Source organism: Abramis brama (genome assembly GCF_963993115.1).
Source record: "Abramis brama genome assembly, chromosome: 20".
Classification (NCBI taxonomy): domain Eukaryota; kingdom Metazoa; phylum Chordata; class Actinopteri; order Cypriniformes; family Leuciscidae; genus Abramis; species Abramis brama.
The window spans coordinates 15,996,223-16,017,691 of NC_139982.1; the positions used below are offsets into that span (position 1 = coordinate 15,996,223).

The window sequence follows — 21,469 nt, forward strand, 5'->3', positions numbered from 1 at the left end:
CCAGAAGCTCCGGCGGAAGATCCAGCAGTGACTGCGGGTGTGGAGGCCCAGCAGAGCCCGCAGAACCGCAGAGTCCCCCGGCTGCGCTAGGCCCCGCGCCGCGCCTATTCTGACAGCTGCTGCTGCTGCCATTGGGCTCGCCTTTCATTTTGCCCACGACCCTCTCCTCTTCCTCCTCCTCGTCCATGTCCACCTCGGAGTCGCTGTTCTGATCCTGGCTGTGCCTCTGGCGCCTCCGGCACCGCCGCGACTGACCCACTCCACAGAGCCTGGCACACACCGCCATCTGTAGCAACATTACGTCATCATCACCGCACAACCACTGCTGTCAGTCAGTCACCTGTTCTGCGTTCAGCCCCGACAAAACGTTGCACAACGTTTTTTAAACAGAAACGGTGATGCGTTGAACACACTGTTCTAATGACGCAAGAGTTGCAACTATGGCAGCTGAGAAGGCCATTCTTTGTGTTCTTTGTGAAGAATTTTCAGAGCCTGATGAAGTCGGTATAAATATGTGTTTAATACTACAAAATATGCCCGATGTTACAGTTACTGCACTTGCAACCCAGAACAAAAGAGAACATGCCAATCGAGTGAAGGGATTGCTGAAACTGAAGCACACATCTTACCTAATTCAGACTAAAACACATCTATTTAGCCTCACATACTGACTTTATTTGTAGTTCATACTGTTTTAATACCCTGTATTTTCTTTCTCATTTTTAGGAAAAGCACTTAATTACCATTGTTTATTTATATAAATGTCATACACTTGCAATGAAGCTAAAAATATAAACAACTACATCATTATGTTGATGTCCTATATTTTTACAATAAAACTTAAGACAAACATGTCTTCTAATATCCTCAGCTGTTGCGTATACCGTGCTGCATTGAACACATTTGTAAATTACTTTCCTTAGACCCATTGTGCGAGTTCACTTTAATACCGCGTGCTTTATATACATGTTGCTGCTGATTGGACTGCAGTTCTGACACACCCACTAAACAAGAGAAAACGCATCTCAAACCCCGTTGCACACCGGTGCACGCCGTTTCCAGGAAACATGACGTTCAGCCGGGAAACCGTAGCAAAACGTTGCGCACCGTTTTGAACTTGAACGTGCCCCTGTTCTGCAGAGCTCCTCCGGGACGTGCGTGTGCGTGCGCGTGCACGTGCCTGGGCGTCTTCACGTGACGCCTTGCACTGTTGACGCCATTGGTTACAGAAGGTTAGCAAGAATATTTATATTAAACGCATTTTTTATATACATATATTTAAAGCTAAGTTTAAAAGCAATGACAAATATATATATATATATTAAAAAGAAATAATATTTTTCTCGTGATATTGTGTTTCGAAAAACCGCGTCCTAGCGACATCTGCTGGTCAAATGTGCGCAAACTGATTAGCAGAAATGTAAACATTGGGGAGGAAATCAAGATTATAACTAAGTGTGTACCGTATCGTATGTATGTAGTACCGGTCAAAAGTTTGGAAACATAATATTTTTTTTTATGTTTTTGAAATAAGTCTCTTAATCCTCATCAAGCCTGCATTTATTTGATCAAAAATACAGAAAAAAACTGTTATATTGTGAAATATTATTACAATTTAAAATAACGATTTTCTATTGAATATACTTTAAAATGTAATTTGTTCCTTTGATGTAAAACTGAATATTCAGCATCGTTACTCCAGTCTTCAGTGTCACTTGATCCTTCAGAAATCAGACGATTGGATTTCAACTAAATTATATAAAAAAGTAAACACTAAAGCAGTTAACAGGTTATAACAATGTAGATATCAGTTTTAAATTATTAAAACGCATTCATTGCTTTTGTGTGTTATTCGGTCATAGCGAAATAAAATTGATGAGATTGAGATTGAGACTGAATGAGATTAAAAATACTGTAAAATTATTATCCTGTAGGGGGCGCTGTCGGCTAAATAAAAGTCAAATAAAAAAACAAACAAACACGAATAACAATTCGTGAATTTGTATTATTTATTTTATTTTCACTGGATAAGTTTGTCAAAATTTGTTGTTATAATATAAAACACATTGCCGTTTAAATAATTACTGAAGTGATTACTGCACATTGATTAAAATATCCTGCCACCACAAACGACTGTAATTGGTCTATCGTCATCAACTAACTCATGATGACTCATCAGCGCTGAGAAAAGTAACACAACTGTGCACACCAGTTTTAACAGCCTGCTTATATCATTTCTGCCTGTCGAGTGAGTCAGCAACATTAACAGAAACAATTTAATAACGGAATAAAAAAAGTTTAATCTTGAAGACGTGTTATAGTTCATCATGATCATGTTTCAACTTTATTTACTTCTGTTTCCGTAGCAACGAGGAACAAACGGAAGACTCACCTGTGCTGCGATATGGTAAACTACTTTATTTGATCTATATTTTTGTTCAGTTATTCGTACAAATTATATTTATGTGTTAGACTCGTGTATTAATCTGCCTAACTGTTTTGTTCATCTCTGAAGGCTGAAGTAGAAGACACTTTAAAGAGGATTCAAGGCTATAATGGTGTTATTGGCTCAATAGTCGTTAACGCAGAAGGTAACGTTAGGCCTAATCACAATTTACCATGGTTTTACTGTACTTATATTAACTGTTATATTTATAATATAATATCATATTTTACAAAACTACATAGGATAAGTATAGAGAATGGATAATAAAATATAATATAATATAATATAATATAATATTTTACAAAACACAGGATAAGCTGGTATAGAGAATGACTAATGTAATGTCATATAATTAAACAATATAGGCTAATTAACATAATGTAACATTTTACATAACTACATAGGATAAGCTGTTATAGAGAATGGATATAATATAATATAATATAATATAATATTTTACAAAACTACATAGGATAAGCTGGTATAGAGAATGGACATAATATAATATAATATAACAATATTTTACAAAACTACATAGGATAAGCTGGTATAGAGAATGGATATAATATAATAAAATATAATATGCTAAATAATCAACAATAGTGATGAAGAAACTGATTTTGCATGAGGATTTATTAGGATTAAGCTGCTTTTTTATGATAAATGCTATAAGTGTGAAACTAGTTTGTTTTCTAGAAGCCGTAGTTCCATTGATCTTAACCTGGTCATTTTCAGGCATTCCCATCAGAACGACACTGGACAACTCGACGACGGTGCAGTATGTGGGACTGCTGCATCAGCTGACTATGAAAACCAGGAGCACGATCAGAGACATCGACCCCCAGAACGACCTGACGTTTCTGCGCATCAGGTCCAAGAAACACGAGATCATGGTGGCGCCAGGTGGGTCAGCGCATTATCAGCCCGTCTTACTTATCTTATCAGGCTGTTAACGCTCATATCCTGTAGCTCTCACCTTTTCCCCATTTTCCTCCAGATAAAGAATTCCTGATGATCGTCATCCAGAGCCCAACTGAATAGGTGGCATACTCACTAAATTATATTCTTTAAAACATGTAAATTTGTTTGTACACTGCCCTAAACAAGTATAACATTTCGTCTAGTGAATAGCTTTTAAAATAATCCAAAACATTTTTAATTGAAACTTTTGATTGTGCATTGTGATTGATTGCATGTCAAGTCATCAATAAATAAGTGATTTGTTGTCTTTATTATGGAGTATCTGAGTGTTTAAGGTCTTCTGAATGTAATAAATATATATATATATAGAGAGAGAGAGAGAGAGAGAGAGAGAGGCTATCTATCTATCTATCTATATATATATATATATGTGTGTGTGTGTGTGTATGTATATATAAAACTTATATAAAACGCCTCGGTTACGACTGTAACCTCGGTTCCCTGAAAAGGGAACGAGCGTTGCGTCGAGATTGACGCTATGGGGAACGCCTTGCGTGATGATGTCTTGAAGCACATGTAAAATCAGTCCAATGGTGTGGTGGAACGTCAGAGGCGGGTGACGTCACGTACCAGGAAACTATAAAGCCTGCCCGAGAACAGAAAGCGAAAGCTTCGTAAAGTCTGAAGTAGTCGCTGACAGGCATGAAGGAGATATGGCAAGGTGACGCAACGCTCGTTCCCTCTTCAGGGAACCGAGGTTACAGTCGTAACCGAGGCGTTCCCTTTCAAGGGAACTCGCGTTGCGTCGAGATTGACGCTATATGGGGAACGTCTATACCAACGCCACCATAGCTACAAATGTCTGTCCTGTGTGAATCGAGTGAGCAGCACTAGGATGACAAAACCTGAGACGCATTTGGTGAAAGTGCGGGGTGATAAAGCTAGGCCGAATGGAAGAACTCGATATTGGGCTTTGCCCCCGAAAGCAAACCTCAGGAACTTCCTGTGATAAGGACGGATGGAAACATGGAAATATGCGTCTTTGAGATCTATCGTGACAAACCAGTCCTCGGATCTTATCTGTGGCACGATCTGTCTCAGTGTTAAGATTTTGAACTTGAGCTGCATAACTGACTCGTTTAGAACTCGAAGATCCAGAATGGGACGCAATCCCCCGTCCTTTTTTGGAACTATGAAGTACCGACTGCATCCCGAGGCCACTACGTCTTCGGGTGGTCCTTGAGATATGTGCTCACCGGAGACCGCTGCGCCCTGAAGCACCGGAGGTGGCAGGGTTGGCAGAACGGTCCCCTGAGGGCACCGTAAAAAGAGGTGTTGACCACTCTACTTCGAGGGGGACTACCCTCATTTTCCTGAGCCCTCGAGCGTCAGGGTTTTTTCCCCGCAGCCTTCTTGGCGATAATAACGGTCCGCAGATCCGTTCTACCCCTCGAAGGCTGCTGGGTTTGAGAGTGCCCTCCGTGTCCCCGTGATTTTTGTGGGGGAGCACGGGAGGAAACGCTCTGTTTCTGAGTGGCACGATGTGATGAAGAGCTCATTTTGGATGTGTGAGGCTGCTCCCGCTCAGCAGCCTCTTGATAAGAGCGGCGGGGAAGGAGTTTTTGAAGGGCAGCTGCCTGCTTAGATGCCTCTTGAAATTTCTCAACAGCAGTATTGACAGCGTTACCAAAGAGACCTGACGTAGAAACAGGCGAATCCAAAAGAATATTCTTTTCTTTCTCTTTGATGTTACTGAGGTTGAGCCACAGATGCCTCTCAGTGGCCACCAGGGCTGCCATAGACCGGCCGATGGATTTAGCGGTCTCCTTGGTGGCCCTGAGAGACAAATCTGTGGCTCTACGGAGTTCACAAACAACCTCAGGACCAATCCCCCCGCCCTCATCTAGATCGCTCAATAATTCAGCTTGATAGGCTTGCAAAAGTGACATGGTGTGAAGACACGCTGCAGCCTGACCAGAAGCGGAATAAGCCTTGCCCACCAGAGAGGATGTTACTCTGACGGGCTTAGTGGGCAGAGCTGGAGCCTTTAGGGAAGATGCCGTCGCTGGAGAGAGATAGTTCGCGAGCGTCTCCTCCACCTTCGGCATTTCCCCATAACCATACTCTTTATAGTTAGAAATGGAAGAGTAATTGGATGTTTGTGCAGTGTAAACTCTGTATGACACCTCGGTGTGGAGATCGGGGAAAAACGGCAGGCTCTTGTGCTGAGGCTGTGATCTAGTAGGCAGGAAACGTTCGTCGAGCTTACTTTTAGAACGAACGTCCTCCCTATCCGCTGGCCACTCAATACATAATCTTTCAACTGCTCTAGTCACCACCTCTAAGAGCTCTTCAAATGCGTGAGACTGAGGTGGCGAATCCTCAGACTCAGCATCAATACTGACAACATCCAGCTCCTCAGAACTGGATAGTTGCAATATTGGTGCCTCCATCGGGGCGGAAGGAACCGCAACGCGTGCTTCCGAACCCCGAGAAGAGACACTGGATCTATCAGGTAAAGGCTGAGATAAGGCTGGACCCGTCTCAAACCCCGCTGATACATCCATTTGCGAACCCCAGGTCTGTGATCGGCGCCGTGCCTCGGCAGCGGCGGGACCAGAGCCCTGGGGAACGTGAGCCTGAGCGTCCTCGCTAAAGAACGCCGGGCGAGATCGGAGCGTACGCAGAGGGAGCGCGTCACAGTGCTCACAGCCAGCACCCTCGAGTGCTGACTGGGCATGCTCTTCACCCAAACAAGCAACACACAGAACGTGAGTGTCCCCACCCGTTAAATAACGCGGGCAGGGGTGCACACACTGTCTGAATTGCTGCTTGCTCGCCATGACTTTATATATATATAGATATGATATAAAGACAAACAACACCAAATAACGGGACAGTTTTCACATAGAGCGCTACTGAAGACAGAGAAGCTTTCGCTTTCTGTTTTCGGGCAGGCTTTATAGTTTCCTGGTACGTGACGTCACCCGCCTCTGACGTTCTGCCACACCATTGGACTGATTTTACATGTGCTTCAAGACATCAACACGCAAGGCGGAACCCATAGCGTCAATCTCGACGCAACACGAGTTCCCTTGAAAGGGAACTATTATATTTTATACAGTTATTATATAATATATATTTTATTTTATATTGTACTATTTCTACTACTAATAATAATAGCAATGAAAATGTTATTTATAATATATATTATTATTATATTTCATACAATTATTATTATATTATATATCTATTATTTTATATAGTTTCTACTACTACTAACAAAAATAATGAAACATTTTATTTAATTCATATTATTTATAATATATATATATTATATTTCATACAATACTTATATTACATATCTATTATTTTATATAGTACTACTAATAATAATAATAATGAAAAAAATATTTAATTAATATTATTTATAATATATATTATATTTCATACAATACTTATTATATTACATATCTATTATTTTATATAGTCCTACAAATAATAATAATGAAAATTTGTATTTAATGAATATTATTTATAATGTATATAATTATTATATTTTATAAAATTATTGTAATATATATTATTTGATATAGTAACTTCTACTAATATGGCACTCATCTGTCTCTATGGACGCTCCTCATCATCACAGCTGATCATCGTTTAGTTCGTCACCATGTATTTAAGTTCCTCCCTGTCCTCTCTGTGGACAGGGAGGAACACTGACTGTGACAATGACAATGCACTCTGTGGGTCGTTCGTTGTTTGTGTTTGTATTGTTGCAAGCACACACTGTTACACCTTCTGTCTGTACATAAGTTTACTTTATTATTAAAAGACATTTCATATTGGAACCTGTTATCATCATCTTCATCATTGTGACAATAATAATGACAAATTGTATTTTAATTACTATATATAGGCCTATGTAATATTATTTAATTGAATTCAAAATGTTTAAATTAATTATTAAAAAAAATATATATATTAATATATAATACTTACTTTATAAAATGATTATTATTATTATTATTTTAAAATGTAGTTCATATATCTTCCAGAAGATGGCAGGAGATGAAGCAGATGCTTTGTATTGCTGTTCATTTAGTTTCTCTGATAAATGGCTGCTTTAATCGTTTGTGACAGCTGTGGTCTGGTTTATTGTGCTCTTCTGCAGTGCTAAGCTAATTAGGTGTACATGCGCATCTTCTACATCACACCATCCGCGCTAAAAACAGAAAGCACATTTAATAGAAATATGTGCTGGATAAAAATGGTTATTCAATTTGGTCAGTGTGGTGGATTTACAGGTTTGGCTGGTTCACATGTTTAAGCTCCATTACATGCAGCAGATTTGCTGTTGTGTTGTGTTTGTGTGTGTTTTTGCTTGAGGGTCAGTGTTGTCTTCTGAGAGGAACAGTGTATCCAGAACGTTTGTGCTCTAATTACTCTAACACAATCATTTCCTTATGGTTGCAGTTCTACGGGTCTTTACCCTATGAAATCTATAAAAGGCACTTTCCATGAATAGGGTGGCATCCAATGACATAAATAAATAATGCACAAATTTCATGTTCTCATGAGTAATTGTCTAACATAAAATAAAAATGAGGTATGAAAAACAGCAAGTTAAATAGAGGTCTTGTGTTTTGTCCTTTTCATGGCATCCAACAGTGAGTGTAATAGAATATTAATTGTAGAAGTTGATGAAATGCTTATTTCTCTATAGTAGAGTTGGTGTTCCCGTAGTTTCTGAAAGACCTGCGTAATGTGATGGCGATGGTAGGCCTGGTTCCGGGAGTATATCAGGATGCCGTCGAGATTATGACGGAATTGTGGAGAAACTCCCGGAACACCTCATTCATCAATCCCTGGAATATGGAGGGTGAGTTGGACAGCACGTATACGGCTTAACCTGATATCCATAGAAAGCAGTCTTCCATTCATCATCCCTCCGTATCCGAATGAGCTTGTAGCCGCTACGCAGACCCAACTTAGTGAACACGCGTGCACCCCTCAGGGACCAGTGGCACTAAACAGTCTGAACATTGATCGCTTGGTAGTCGATGCAGGGCCTCAAGCCTCCATCCTTTTTGGCCAGTAAGAAGAAGCAAGAAGCGGCAAAAATATAATATAAATATATATAGGCCTAATATTTAGTTTACTGAGTTTGTGATGATACTGTGTTTTAATGACTTTTGGCTATTTTGAAACAGTTCCAGGCCCTATTTTGCATCCTATTCTACTGATATCTGTATATTTATCTGGTTCTTCTAGCTTACCTGAGATGATGGAGTCAGACTCTGGAGATGCTTGCGTTCCCCACTGCCGGAGTGCCTGACCTCCACTCGGCTTCCATCTGTCCGCTTTACATGCCCAGCGCTGCCAATTGGCACTCTCAGCACGGGGCAGAAAGCCAGCAGGTGGTTCTGGGACCCGCTCCTGTGCACAGCCCCGTGAAGAGTGTGTCCGGGGCGAGATCATTAAGCAGAGGATTAATGACTGCGCTAATAACAGCATTAGAGAGAAAGTTTGTTGTCTGTTTGTGTGTCATATATCAGCACTTAAAAGCAAGCCTGCTTTAGTTTTTGCTATATGTATCTGGTGTTAGTGAGAACAATAGTGTGGTCGAAGGTTACCAGTGCTTTAGTTTCAGTGAGAGAAGAGAGCTTTGAGAAGACGCGGTTTCATTGAAAGACAACAAAGTTGTGGGGTTTTTTCTGTGTGGACTTGGAGTGAAGGTATAATATCATTCCATCAAAGGCTTTGTATTTTATGTCCTTTCTCCGAAAAGAAACTGGAGTTCAGTGTACATATTATAATGATAATGAAGTACATATGATAATGAAGTAAAGTGACTTTTATTGGTGTGACCTAATGTAGACATATTCAGTCATATTAAAAATGTATAATATTATATTATTTGTGTATTATATTACATTAAATTTGTTTGTTTATAATACAATGTATAAAATATGTTTTATAATGTTTTATAAAATAAAATTAATTGGCGTTGTCAGATTTTGTTCTATTTATTGTATTATTTTATATTATTCTTTCTACAATAATAATTACATCACAATTTCTATCTAATAAATAAAATGATTTGACCCTTAAAGTGACTTTCATTGCGTAACTGTGTAATTATGTAGTCAGTCAATCATATTAAATATTATAATATTTTATATTATTTATTACAGTTATTATATTTATTTTGTTATTTTTTTGAGTAATATACATATGAAGCACATTTAAAAAAGAAAAAAAAAAGAATTAAAAATTATTATTAGGCAAAAACTTGTCACAGAAAATGTAGACATGTATTTTCAGTATTCAAATGGATAAAACAATAAGCAGAACATGAATAATGGCTCTGAGAATAGCAGCAATGACCCTTGACCCTTCTGGTGACGGGTGTAGGATTCTCTGTGATGACTTTAGTGCTTTACCTGCTAATCTGACAGCTGTTATGAGAACAGGTGATACGCTGCAGTCAGGACACTCGAGACCTGCCTATCTGAACCTGCTCTGAACTGCAAGCTTGCAGTATTGTTATCATTAATAAATTTTAAAACATTTTGTTAACTGAAATAAAGCTAAAGTACACTAAAACATAAGTATTAGATGAAAAACTTAAACTACATAAGAATGTGAAATTTTGTCTAGGAAATAATAAAATTAGTTTTGTTTTTAAAATGATTAAAATGACTTACTGAAATAATAATGTAAATATGTAAATTATTACTAAATATGTCTCAGAAATGTTCTTGTGTTTTTGTTCGATTCATCCATAATGCATAATGCATATGAAGTCTCAGACCCTTGAAGAAAACTTCATGAGAACCTCCTTCCTGTCCGTCAACAAATCTAACACAAACGCAGGATCCACAAGGCCATCCGAATGATCCAAGACCTCTCCCAGAGATCAAAGTAACCATTTGAACCTGGATTTGACCTGTAGTTTTATCATTACAAACAGTGGCCATCCCACTAATCACTTTATTACACCTACTGTACATTACCAGCTCATACTCCAGCACCGTGTGACAGCTGTCATGTTTATGTTCTCAGGGACTGTCTAGCAGCTGTCATGTTTACTCCCACTACCTCAGACTAATGGTCACTGTGTGCGCTCAGAACTGTTTACAAGACAGTCATGGACCTGTAAAAGAAAAAGTCCTTTGCACACTTTATGTACGGTCATATTGTGATGTGTGCACTTTGTGTATAGGCATATACATACTGTGCAATCAGGTTGAATCTTATAATGACTTATGTTTACTGTGTCATGCTGAATATTGTTCTGAATATTTCATGTTGCCCACCCTGTCCTGTCTTATGCTATGTTGTTGTATCATTGCGTTCTTTGTTCTGTTTTGAATATCACAAAACCTGTTAAGAACATATACAGGTCATATTTAAACCTCAAATCTGAAGAAACAAACAAGAAAATCAAGCATAGCGTCAATTCTGGCAGGTCACGTTAGTCAAGCTCGCGTCAGCTGACTCTCAGCTGATCCACGTCTACCTATAGGAATACGACGCCTATCACCGTATACATATATAAGCTCCTTCAGTATTATCAGCAGCTATCGCGTTTCTCAGGAGCTAATTACCCTCCTCCATCCCCAGCTCCTCCTCTCGTCAGTCAGGATTTGGCATTCTGATTCCCTTGAATCAGAAAAATTCTCGAATTATGTTGTACTTTAAAATCTTGAATTAATGATATCTGCAATACATTCATGTTGGTTCTGTTCTGTTTCCCCTAAGGGGGGTTATTGCTGCTCTCCCTGCTCTTATCTATGCTAGGCTGCATGGATGCGCAGGGAGTTCTCGCCCAGAACAGAACCATACCGCCAATCCTAACTGTATGCTAATTGTCAATCATATTCGACGATAGTGGTCCTGACAGAATTATATTTTGCTAACTGAAAAGTGGTTTACCTTTGTTGGTTTAAATGAATATATTTAGGTTGATTCAGTGATGTTAAATTATATTTCTGACCCAGTAACCAAAGAATCTACCTAGTGAATCCAGACACACAGGTAGACAGGGCAAACCAAACTAAAATGTAAACAAACTGAACATGGGACTGAGGCGGTGGGACTGAGGACCAAGGCGGAGCCGGAGGAAAGGAGGAGCCCGTCGAAGCCGAACGGATGGAGGGTAGAAGTGCAGATAAAGGCCTGGAAGTCCATGGCACAGGCAGAGCGACGACTGACCAAGGCGAAGCCGGAGGGACGAGGGAGCCTGGTGAAGCCGTAAGGACAATGGCCCGGGTGGAGCCAAGGGAGGGCGAGGCCGACTGGTCGACGGGCCGAGGTGGAGACGGGATCCGCCCAACAGACGGAGCTGGCGATCGGAAAACTTGGGGTGGATCCGAGCAGCAGAGTGAAGTTTACACTGGAGAAGATAAGGTACTGAAGGGAACCAGCGGAGGCAGGGCTAATGAATTGGCTGGCATAAGGAAGAGAGGGAGGGAGGATGGGTGGGATCATAGGAGACATGGAGCTGGGCAGGACCAGTGGGGACGTGAGAATATGGGGAAATCCCTCTTCTATTTCCTCGTACCATTTTACTGGGATCTAGCGCAGCTCATCCTCAGCAGTGGAAGTATGGGTGGGGCTCCAGTCCATGCCGTCAAACTTAACAAGGATGCCCTCCTTGATGGATGTTGTTGCTGCTTACACACCTGGTCAGACTCTTTGTTGGCCTTTTGCTCCGTTGAGCTCTGGCATAGGCTCTGGTGTCGCCATGGGCTCGGGCTCTGTGTCTACCGTGGGCTCTGGCTCTTGGTCCTAGGGGCTGCGGCTAAGGTCTGGCTGAGCTCTGGGTCTGGAGTGGGGCTGGTGTTGGCCTCATCCGCGAGGCAGATGGTAAGTGATGACTCGCAGGTAACCAGCACCCACACCACAAACTCTGCGAATGCCCTTCGAGGACTATCACCAGGCAGGTGTGCCTTAGCTTGTTCATTGAGGCTGGCCTGAGTCTCTCACATGGTCCTCGAGGGGACAATGCTCCAGACAGTAAAGGAGGATCAGATTTACTAACAGCTGGCGCCAGCGCAAACCCTCTTTTGGCGTGATTTACTAAGGTTTGCGCTAGTCAATTTACTGGTATTTGTGCCTATATTTACCGCTCAACAAAGCATGTCTTAAACCAGACGCTAATTTGTGCTGCTCTTTGTAGATTGTGTTGGTCATTATGGAAATAATCTGGCTGCGTCTGTGTTCCTTAAAGGGCACCTATTATAACCCCTTTTCACAAGATGTAAAATAAGTCTCTGAAGTTTTAGCTCAAAATACCCAACAGATAACTTTTTACAGCATGTTTAAATTGTCATTTTTTGGGGCTCAGAAAAACGCACTGTTTTAGTGTGTATCCCTTTAAATGCAAATGAGCTGTTGCTGCCGGCCCAGAGGGCGGAGCATCACGAGCTTGCGCTCAGTGTCAGGACAATCTCATCTCACAGAATGATAATATCAAAACAGAAACTCTCTGTAACTTACTTTTCATCTTGCTTTTATCCACTATTAGTACAAGCCTGTTGTAGTGGCCCGCGTCCGAATGATGGCCAAAAATATACTGATGAGTTCAATGAAGTTTATTGTACATCACACAAAAGATGGAAGTGTTAGTTTTACTCCAGAGAATCACTGTAAGAGCTGAATATACACATTATATATAGCTGAAGTGCGCATTAAAGTCTTATCCATAAACCCTCTCTCTCTCCCTTTCATTATCATCAACATACACAGCGAAGTACACAAGACACTCATTACAGCTAACAGCAAACAAATATATGCACACCTTTTCAGTGGGTACTTATTAAACTGGTGAACTTTATATCCGTAAAACGACTCGATGAGCTGTCATAAAGTGCGTGCTCTCCCTTTCATTTCTGCCGTGATCAGTAACGGTAAGCCTATCGCTCCGGAGACTGTAAGCTGGATCACGAACAGTTGGTACAGATCCATCCTCGAGTAACAACAAGAGTAAATGACGACTTCTATGTTCATTCTTACATCCAACAATAAAGCACCTCAATCGCTTAGGAGACATTCTTGTCTACAGCGGCTCTGGCATCGAAACAATGTTGGACTGTGTCCAGCTCACTCAGGGCGGGTCTATGCCAAAACTGCAGTGACAATCAACAGTCGTGGGAGGGGCCTGTGCAAAGTGACGTCACATTGCCCCGAATCTGAGAACGGCTTGTTCTGAGACAGTGCTTATGATTTATGGGGATTTAAAAAAAGCACTGGGTGGATTTTTATCATTATAGGGTGGTTGTGTACACACACTGCCAACACACATTTATGTTCAAACGCCATGTAAAAGTGAATTTTGCATAATAGGTGCCCTATAATGTGCGCATTGTCAGTAGATCGCGCGCAGAACTTTCCACTCCCACTTTTATGGGAATGCGGTCTCATGCTAATTTGCCCTGTTTAGTAAATCTGGCCCTGTTAGTCTTGGTTGTAGTGAATTGCACAAACAGAAAAATACTAGAATAACCTCAGGCCAGAGAGCTTCTGCTTCGTTGTTCAACAGATGGTGAATTAACACCAATTAGCCTCAAGTTCAGCCCATCTTCACTGCTGTACACTATGACACCTGGACAAGAGCACAAACCTGAGGCCACAAGAGCCAATTAGAACAGGAAACACAGATGTTTGACTTGTGGCTGAAGACTGGACATAATTATCAGAGGCGAATATGTGTCAAAACATGGTACCAAATACCTGCAAGCAACTTAGGTGCTATAAAAAAGATGTGAGTGACATGGACAATTTTATACTTTATTAGGGCCCAAGCCCTGAAAGGGCGAAGGCCCTATTGTTTTCGTTAGGATTATTTATTATTATTATTTATTATTTATTATTTTTCTGTCAACCTTTCGGGCACTTTTGGGGCCCTTAACATGCTCGAAAACTCTTGAAACTTTGCACACGGGTCAGAACCTGCGGCCATCAGGGCCGGGCTGAAGCTGGTACCCGGGCGTGGCAGGGGGGCTTAACAGCGCCCCCTGGAACAGGATCCGAACACTTGTCCATAAATCAGACACGCTTGCATGTAATAATATGAAACTCGGTACACATATAGATCTCATATAGATCACATCGGGCCGAACAACTTTCGTGCTCTAAGTTTTACGCCAGCCCAACAGGAAGTCGGCTATTATGGGTTGTTTGGAAACGCATGCTGTGGAATTTGATGTACTCCTCCGAGGAAATTCATCCAATCACCCTCTTATTTTTACCCGATTTGCTTCAAACTTTATGTGTATAATGTAGACACACGGCAGATGTAGACCTGTGAAAGGATTATTGATATCTTAGATACTGTTGCCGTGGCAACGCATCAAACTTCAATATTCTTTTCGGATGCTTTTGAGACTCTTCACATGCTTGAAAATGCATGAAACTCGACAGACACATCACATTTATTATCCAGTAGACATGTGCAAAGTTTCAGAAATGGGCGTGGTAAGGGGCTCAGTAGCGCCACCTTTAGTCAAAAATGGGGGCTTAGTTTTTCCTAGAATCACAAAAATCGGTATGTATATTGATCTCATCGAGCCGGACAACTTTCTAATTTACACTTATTAGCTCCGACCAACAGGAAGTCAGATATTTTGGTTTGAATGTGATTTTTTGGAGAATCCTCTCTCTCTCTCTCTCTGTATCTGTGTCTCTGTGTGTGTGTGTGGGGTGTGGGGGATTTGTCTGTTAGGAGAAATTTGCTTTTATAATTGTTTCTCAAGGTTTCAGGGACTTTTGGGGCCCTTAACGTGCTCGAAAACTCTTGAAACTTTGCACACAGGTCAGAACCTGCGGCCATCAGGGCCGGGCTGAAGCTGGTACCCGGGCGTGGCAGGGGGGCTCAACAGCGCCCCCTTGAATTGGGTCCGAAAACTTGGTCCATAGATCAAACTAGCTTGCATGAATTAATATGAAACTCGGTACACATATAGATCTCATCGGGCCGAACAACTTTCGCACTCTTAAGTTATACGCCAGCCCAACAGGAAGTCAGCTATTATGGGTTGTTTGGAGAACGCTTGCTGTGGAATTTGAAACACTCCTCCTAGAGAATTAATTCAATCCCCATCAAACTCAGTGTGCATGAAGTCAAGACATTGAGGATGCTAAATTGCGGACGGATTTTTGATATCTCGAACGGTTTGGCCGTGGCGAGGAAACGAATTTATGGCGAGAAAAGAGAAACACGAAGTTATAACTTCTGCATACATTAACTGATCTTGATGAAACTTCAGCAGTGTGTTCATTGTAAGAGGCCGATCACATTGATGTGGATATTGTGAGTCAAAGTTATAGCGCCACCAACTGGCAGCAGGAAGTGTGTCACTTTCAAAATGCTTTTGACAAAAGTGGGGGGGTTAGTTTTACCAGCAGTTACAAAAATCAGTACGTATATTGGTCTCATCGAGCCGGACAATTTTCTAATTTTCAGTAATTAGCTCCAACCAACAGGAAGTCAGATATTTTGGTTTGAATGTGGATTTCTTTGCAAAATCAGCCTCTGAATTTTTACCCACTCCTCTTAAGTGGTTTATTTTATTCCCACCAAACTTTTTCAACATGATGAAAATACATTAAAGATGCTAAATTGTAAACAGATAATAAATATCTCAAATGGTTTTGCTATGGCGAGGGATTAAAGTAATGTCAAAAAAGGAAACACTAAAAACCTCCTATCTTCTAAAAATGTAATTATACACCATTTATTTCTATATAAAATTATACAAATATCAGAACTAAACCCATTCTATTCTTTCCTTTTTTTTTCAATTTAATAATTGTTTAAGTTTAAAAACATCCAGAATGTTTTTTTAGTCCAAAAAATAAATAAATTATGTCATTCATAGTGCTATACTGCCCTCTTGTGTTCAAAGTCAGGTAGGCCTATTGTATCTATATATATATATATATATATATATATATATATATATATATATATATATATATATATATATTTATTTATTTATTTTTTGTTACATATATATATATATATAATGTATATATATATATATATATATTTTTTTTTTTTTTTTTTTTTGTTACATATATATATACAGTGCAATGCATAAGTGAATACACCCATGCTAAAGTTGACTAAAAAGAGGAATAAAAAATCATATTTTGGAAATTGAACTTAATGCCTTAATTTAAAAAATTAGGAAAAATCCAACCTTTAAGGACACCAATTTTCTTTGTGAATGAATAATGTATCGTAAATAAATAAATGTTCTTCCTTAAAATACATGGTGCATAAGTGAGTACACCCCTATGTTAAATTCCCATAGAGGCAGGCAGATTTTTATTTTTAAGTATTTTTTTTAATTTTTTTTTAGGATACTATGCATCCTGATAAAGTTCCCTTGGCCTTTGGAATTAAAATAGCCCCACATCATCACATAGCCTTCACCATACCTAGAGATTGGCATGATTTTATTTCAGTTAGCCTAAAAGCTAGTTTGATTTGCATTGAGAGATGATCTTATGGAAAGTACCCCATGCCAATCTCAAGGTATGGTGAAGGCTATGTGATGATGTGGGGCTATTTTAATTCCAAAGGCCAAGGGAACTTTATCAGGATGCATAGTATCCTAAAAAAAAATAAAAAAAAATACTTAAAAATAAAAATCTGCCTGCCTCTATGGGAATTTAACATAGGGGTGTACTCACTTATGCACCATGTATTTTAAGGAAGAACATTTATTTATTTACGATACATTATTCATTCACAAAGAAAATTGGTGTCCTTAAAGGTTGGATTTTTCCTAATTTTTTAAATTAAGGCATTAAGTTCAATTTCCAAAATATGATTTTTTATTCCTCTTTTTAGTCAACTTTAGCATGGGTGTATTCACTTATGCATTGCACTGTATATATATATATAAATATAGCTGCGAGCAGCGATGGAGGGCCCAAGCCGGTGACACCGCCACCCTGGTGGCTTTAGTGTAACTAAAGGCACCAGGGTGGCGGTGCCACCGGCTTGGGCCCGCAATCGCTGCTCGCAGCTATATTTATATATATATATATATATATATATATATATATATATATATATATATATATATATATATATATGTAACAAAAAATATATATTTTTAATATTACACTCTAAGAAACACCTGTAGAAATATGGCCCAATGTACTTTGGTAATATGAAGAAATCTTCTGTATTGATTTTTTACAGGTATTTTACCTGTATTTTGAATTATGCATTGCAGTGTTTTTTTTTTAGGATTGAACGAAATAGGTAAAAGGTGGACCAGCATAGCCATGCTCTCAAGCAAAACCACCAGCACTCCTGTTTCACATGCTGGGGACCAACAAACCAGTAACCAGCGTCCCATTGTGGTCCCAGAATGCAAAGCATTATGCTGGTTCCCATACTGGTCCTAGCATGCAAAGCATACCTTATGCTGGTGACCAACAATGCTGGGTTTTTCAGCAGGGATAGACTAATAAAGTTTAGACTAGTTGTTTGAATTTTATATAGTTTATGTTATTAGTTCAATAGCAATAAGAGCAAACATTGTTACACATTTTGTTTCATAGATCAAAATGTATGCAAAATTATGTGCAAATACTCACACACTATGTTTCAGTGTAAAATAATGCTAAATAACCCCTTGGTGCTGCATTTGGGTTTTTATGAATCCTGCAAAAGGCAGAGTGAATTGACCTCAGTGTTTAACTAAGTGTGTCCTGAAAATGTAGATACAATTGTACGTAGTCTCTTTTCAAGAGGCTCTCTCATATCTTGTATTTTAGAGCTCAATGCTAACACAAACTAACAACAAAGTATTTCTGGAGGCTGTTGTGAGATTGGTTTTGACATGACATCTCACTGGCACTCACTTACTCCTGCAGTAAAAGGCTGAACTGAGAGGGCTAATGGTTACTCCTAATAGAAATCAGCTGGAGATGCTGACGGATGAGCTGTTAGCTGAGCTGGAGTCTTGCTTACGAGACACGTGGGCCGTGATCTCATGATGGGATGTTAGGCCCTTTTTTTTTTTTACTTAACCACAAATATATTTGATAACATTCTTAAAATTATAAATGATAACAAAAATCCAATACATTTTTACACCCTACATAGATATTTATAGAGTTCTCAGCTTTCGCTGCGTCAGATGCCTTACTGTAAAGCTTTGTTTCTTCCCACCAGCTTTTACATCTTGAGGATAGTCAAGTGTTCTAGCCTTTCAAAGTGCACTACATTTATTAAGCCTGCATGAATGTGTTTGACACATGCACACTAAAACTGCTTTCTGATACTCCTGACCTGCCAATTTTATGTTCCAAGAACGTTTTCTAAACTCTCATTAAATAATGGAAATGTTATTCCCGAACATTTTGGGAACATTCAAATCGTCTTTTTAATTTTTTGAGAGAATGTTTTTTCTTGGTCATAGAAATGTTTTGATCATGTCTAATTCACAAAGAATTGACAGCCGTGAGCTGTTTTATTTAATGAATCCTTAAATAATACTCACAGCTGAATCTGTTTGATGAAACCTTTATGGAACATTTAATATATAGACCTGTATTAAAGATTATTGGTAGCACATTATTCCACAGTCCTGTTCCCCATGTACATACATACTTATTATAGTAATTACAATAACTGGGTAATAATAAGGTACTACCCAGACAGCAACATAGTTCGGCCCAAATCCGGCCCACATCTGGTACACTTCATTCACGCGTACCAGATATGGGCCGGATTTGGGCCGACACTATGTTGCTGTCTGGGTAACCCTAAACCTACCCCTAAACCTAACTTTAACCCATGTAGTTATCTTATATAGCCCAGTAGGTAAGTACACTGTAAGTGAACGCACTGTAAAATAAAGTGCAACCAGATTATTATTTATTTTATTTTTGTCATTGTTTACAATCCTTTTTCTGGTTTACCTTACTAAGATGCCCCAGTTTAATTTGCTCAGTCCTAAAGTGCGCTCCAATCTACAGGGTCCTTACGCAGTGTTGACTGCTCCCTACTCCCTGAGCACGGGATATCCATTCAAGTGGACTTCGCTGACAATAATCCGTCATTTGGAATACCCTGCAGTGTAATCAAAGAAAGGCAATGACAGGGTCACACAGATTGTGATATAACATATATAAATATTGTGATTTACTTTACTTTCAAATTTAAAATACATACAGAATGTGTTCTTAATCCGTGATCTTAATAATTGAATTGTAGCGTTCTTATCTTGAGCGCTTTCTTTCCAAAACGCAGCCGCATAGTAAACCCTCCTGAGGTAAATTAAGTCAAATAAAAAATGACAGAGCCTCAGCTGCTTCTTGCCTTTCTTTTTCTACCTGCTTCAATGGATTAATAAAGTTTAATCAAATGGAATTGTACTACTTTGGGGACTCTTTCTTATGACTTTTGAATACATTGTAAAGAGTTTCTGATCTTAACTGGCTGACCTAAAAAACCTAACAAGTTAAGGTAACTCAAACCATTTGAGTAAATCGATTTAAAAACATCTTTGGGTTACACATGAGACCCCAGTTTCATGAGAAGGGAAAGAGAAGTTTCTGGTGCTATAGGGACGTTAACACCCACTACACCATACTGATCAATGCCTGTATTGCTGAGAAAGACACTAAGCACAACCCTGTCAGGCCTAGGCATTGAAGGGTTCAACAGCCCTGACTTGGAGCAACCTAATGCGTCAGCAACTAAGCGGGCACATCCCGTGAAATCCTGTTGCTGCTTCCAGCAAGATCAGTGCTACAGGTGTTAGGAAAGAGCCCCAAGCTCCCATGCTCAATCATTTCTGAAACAGAGACTCCTACATTAGATCAGTCTGAGCCACAGCTACAGGACAGCCCAGAGTCCCTAAGAGCAGAGCTAACAGTGGAAAGTATAGGCATAGCCTCAGTTAAGTCCGTAGAACCACCTCCATCAGCCGAAGCAGGCAATAGATAATACAGGGTGGCATGCAGCAACTTCATATATAATCCAAGACCTGAGCACAAGCCTAAGGGAGGAGCATAACGAAGGGAGAATTCCCAACTTCCAGACTATTGATCTGGGGAGGCAACAGAGAATGAGTCCAACCAGTCAAGACAGGGCCAACCTGTATACAAAGAGCATAATCCTATGGGAAGTCCCCTACTCGATCTCAACTGTCAAGCTCTACTCATGCCAGCCCCTGCCAGGGGAAGATGACAGATGTCATCTGTCAAGCTCAACCTAAGGGGGTTAAATACCCTGCCAGAAAGGATGGGGAAGGCTATATAAGATACCCCCCGGGAGCATAAGCCCCTAACCCATACTCCTTGGAATATTAGGAGGGCGACAGGTAACATGTCTGTCTATTCACCTGTCAGCTCCACCTCACTGGATCCCCACCGGAGAGCACCAAGAACTGAAGCAGACTAAAGAAACCAGGAAGGGAAACAGAAGGGCGAGAGCCCAAGTTTTACTTAGTCGCCTATCTTTCCCTTCCTTCTCGCCAAAATCACGGTCCTCAGGTCTGATTCCGGCTTTCTCCCAGCGCAGCGTCTCTTCCCCCTACTCCTCAGAGGAGGGGCTCGAGCAGCCATGCTCACCTTCTGCTGTTCTCTCCAAGAACTCGTTCCAGGAGAGGGAGTGGGAGTGTCGAAACAGGTCCGTGGGAAATAGACCCTCACCCTGGTCCAGGTCTTTGAGTACGTCAGCCTGGTAGGCCTGTAGCACCGCCATGGTGTGAACTACTGTCGTGTATGATTTGCCCACCAGCCTAGATGCCTCAGAAATACCTCAGAAATCAGCTTTGTGAGGTACCTTCGTGCACAAGCATTGCCGGCAAAGTGATAAGGCAATGAGGCAACAAGTTGGCTGCCTGAACGTTTGGACACAGCCACAGTAAACGCATCTAGTCCTCTCGAGGGATGAACGTGCATGTTCTGCTCCCAAACAAATCACTCACAACTCGTTTTCACAATTTTTTAAATTGTTTGCTCACCATTTTTCTTTTTCTTCACACACACTGCTTTCTTTTTACACTATCACTGCTTCTTTTTGCACAGCTCACACACACAAGCAGCTTCCTGAAGATA

At 40.1% G+C, this 21,469-nt stretch overlaps 1 protein-coding gene across 2 annotated transcripts; it reads left to right on the forward strand.

Moving 5' to 3' along the window:
• Nucleotides 1-1,037: 1,037 nt before the first annotated feature.
• On the forward strand, nt 1,038-3,678 carry LOC311071191 (dynein light chain roadblock-type 2). Of its 2 annotated transcripts, none has more exons than XM_084095417.1 (5): nt 1,038-1,232; nt 2,367-2,407; nt 2,516-2,591; nt 3,182-3,349; nt 3,444-3,678. In XM_084095417.1, exons 2-5 carry the CDS (start codon nt 2,405-2,407, stop codon nt 3,485-3,487), a joined length of 291 nt encoding a protein of 96 aa, XP_083951543.1. In that variant the 5' UTR covers nt 1,038-1,232; nt 2,367-2,404; the 3' UTR covers nt 3,488-3,678. The 2 variants fall into 2 exon arrangements, with proteins under 2 accessions (XP_083951543.1, XP_083951544.1); XM_084095418.1 differs by lacking the exon at nt 1,038-1,232 and adding an exon at nt 2,195-2,248.
• Nucleotides 3,679-21,469: the final 17,791 nt, after the last annotated feature.

Excerpts from the sequence above, each read along its gene's own strand:
- LOC311071191 (XM_084095417.1), top strand. Across the intron at positions 2,592-3,181 it reads AATAGTCGTTAACGCAGAAG|GCATTCCCATCAGAACGACA; the intron begins GTAACGTTAGGC and ends GGTCATTTTCAG. Across the intron at positions 3,350-3,443 it reads CGAGATCATGGTGGCGCCAG|ATAAAGAATTCCTGATGATC; the intron begins GTGGGTCAGCGC and ends ATTTTCCTCCAG.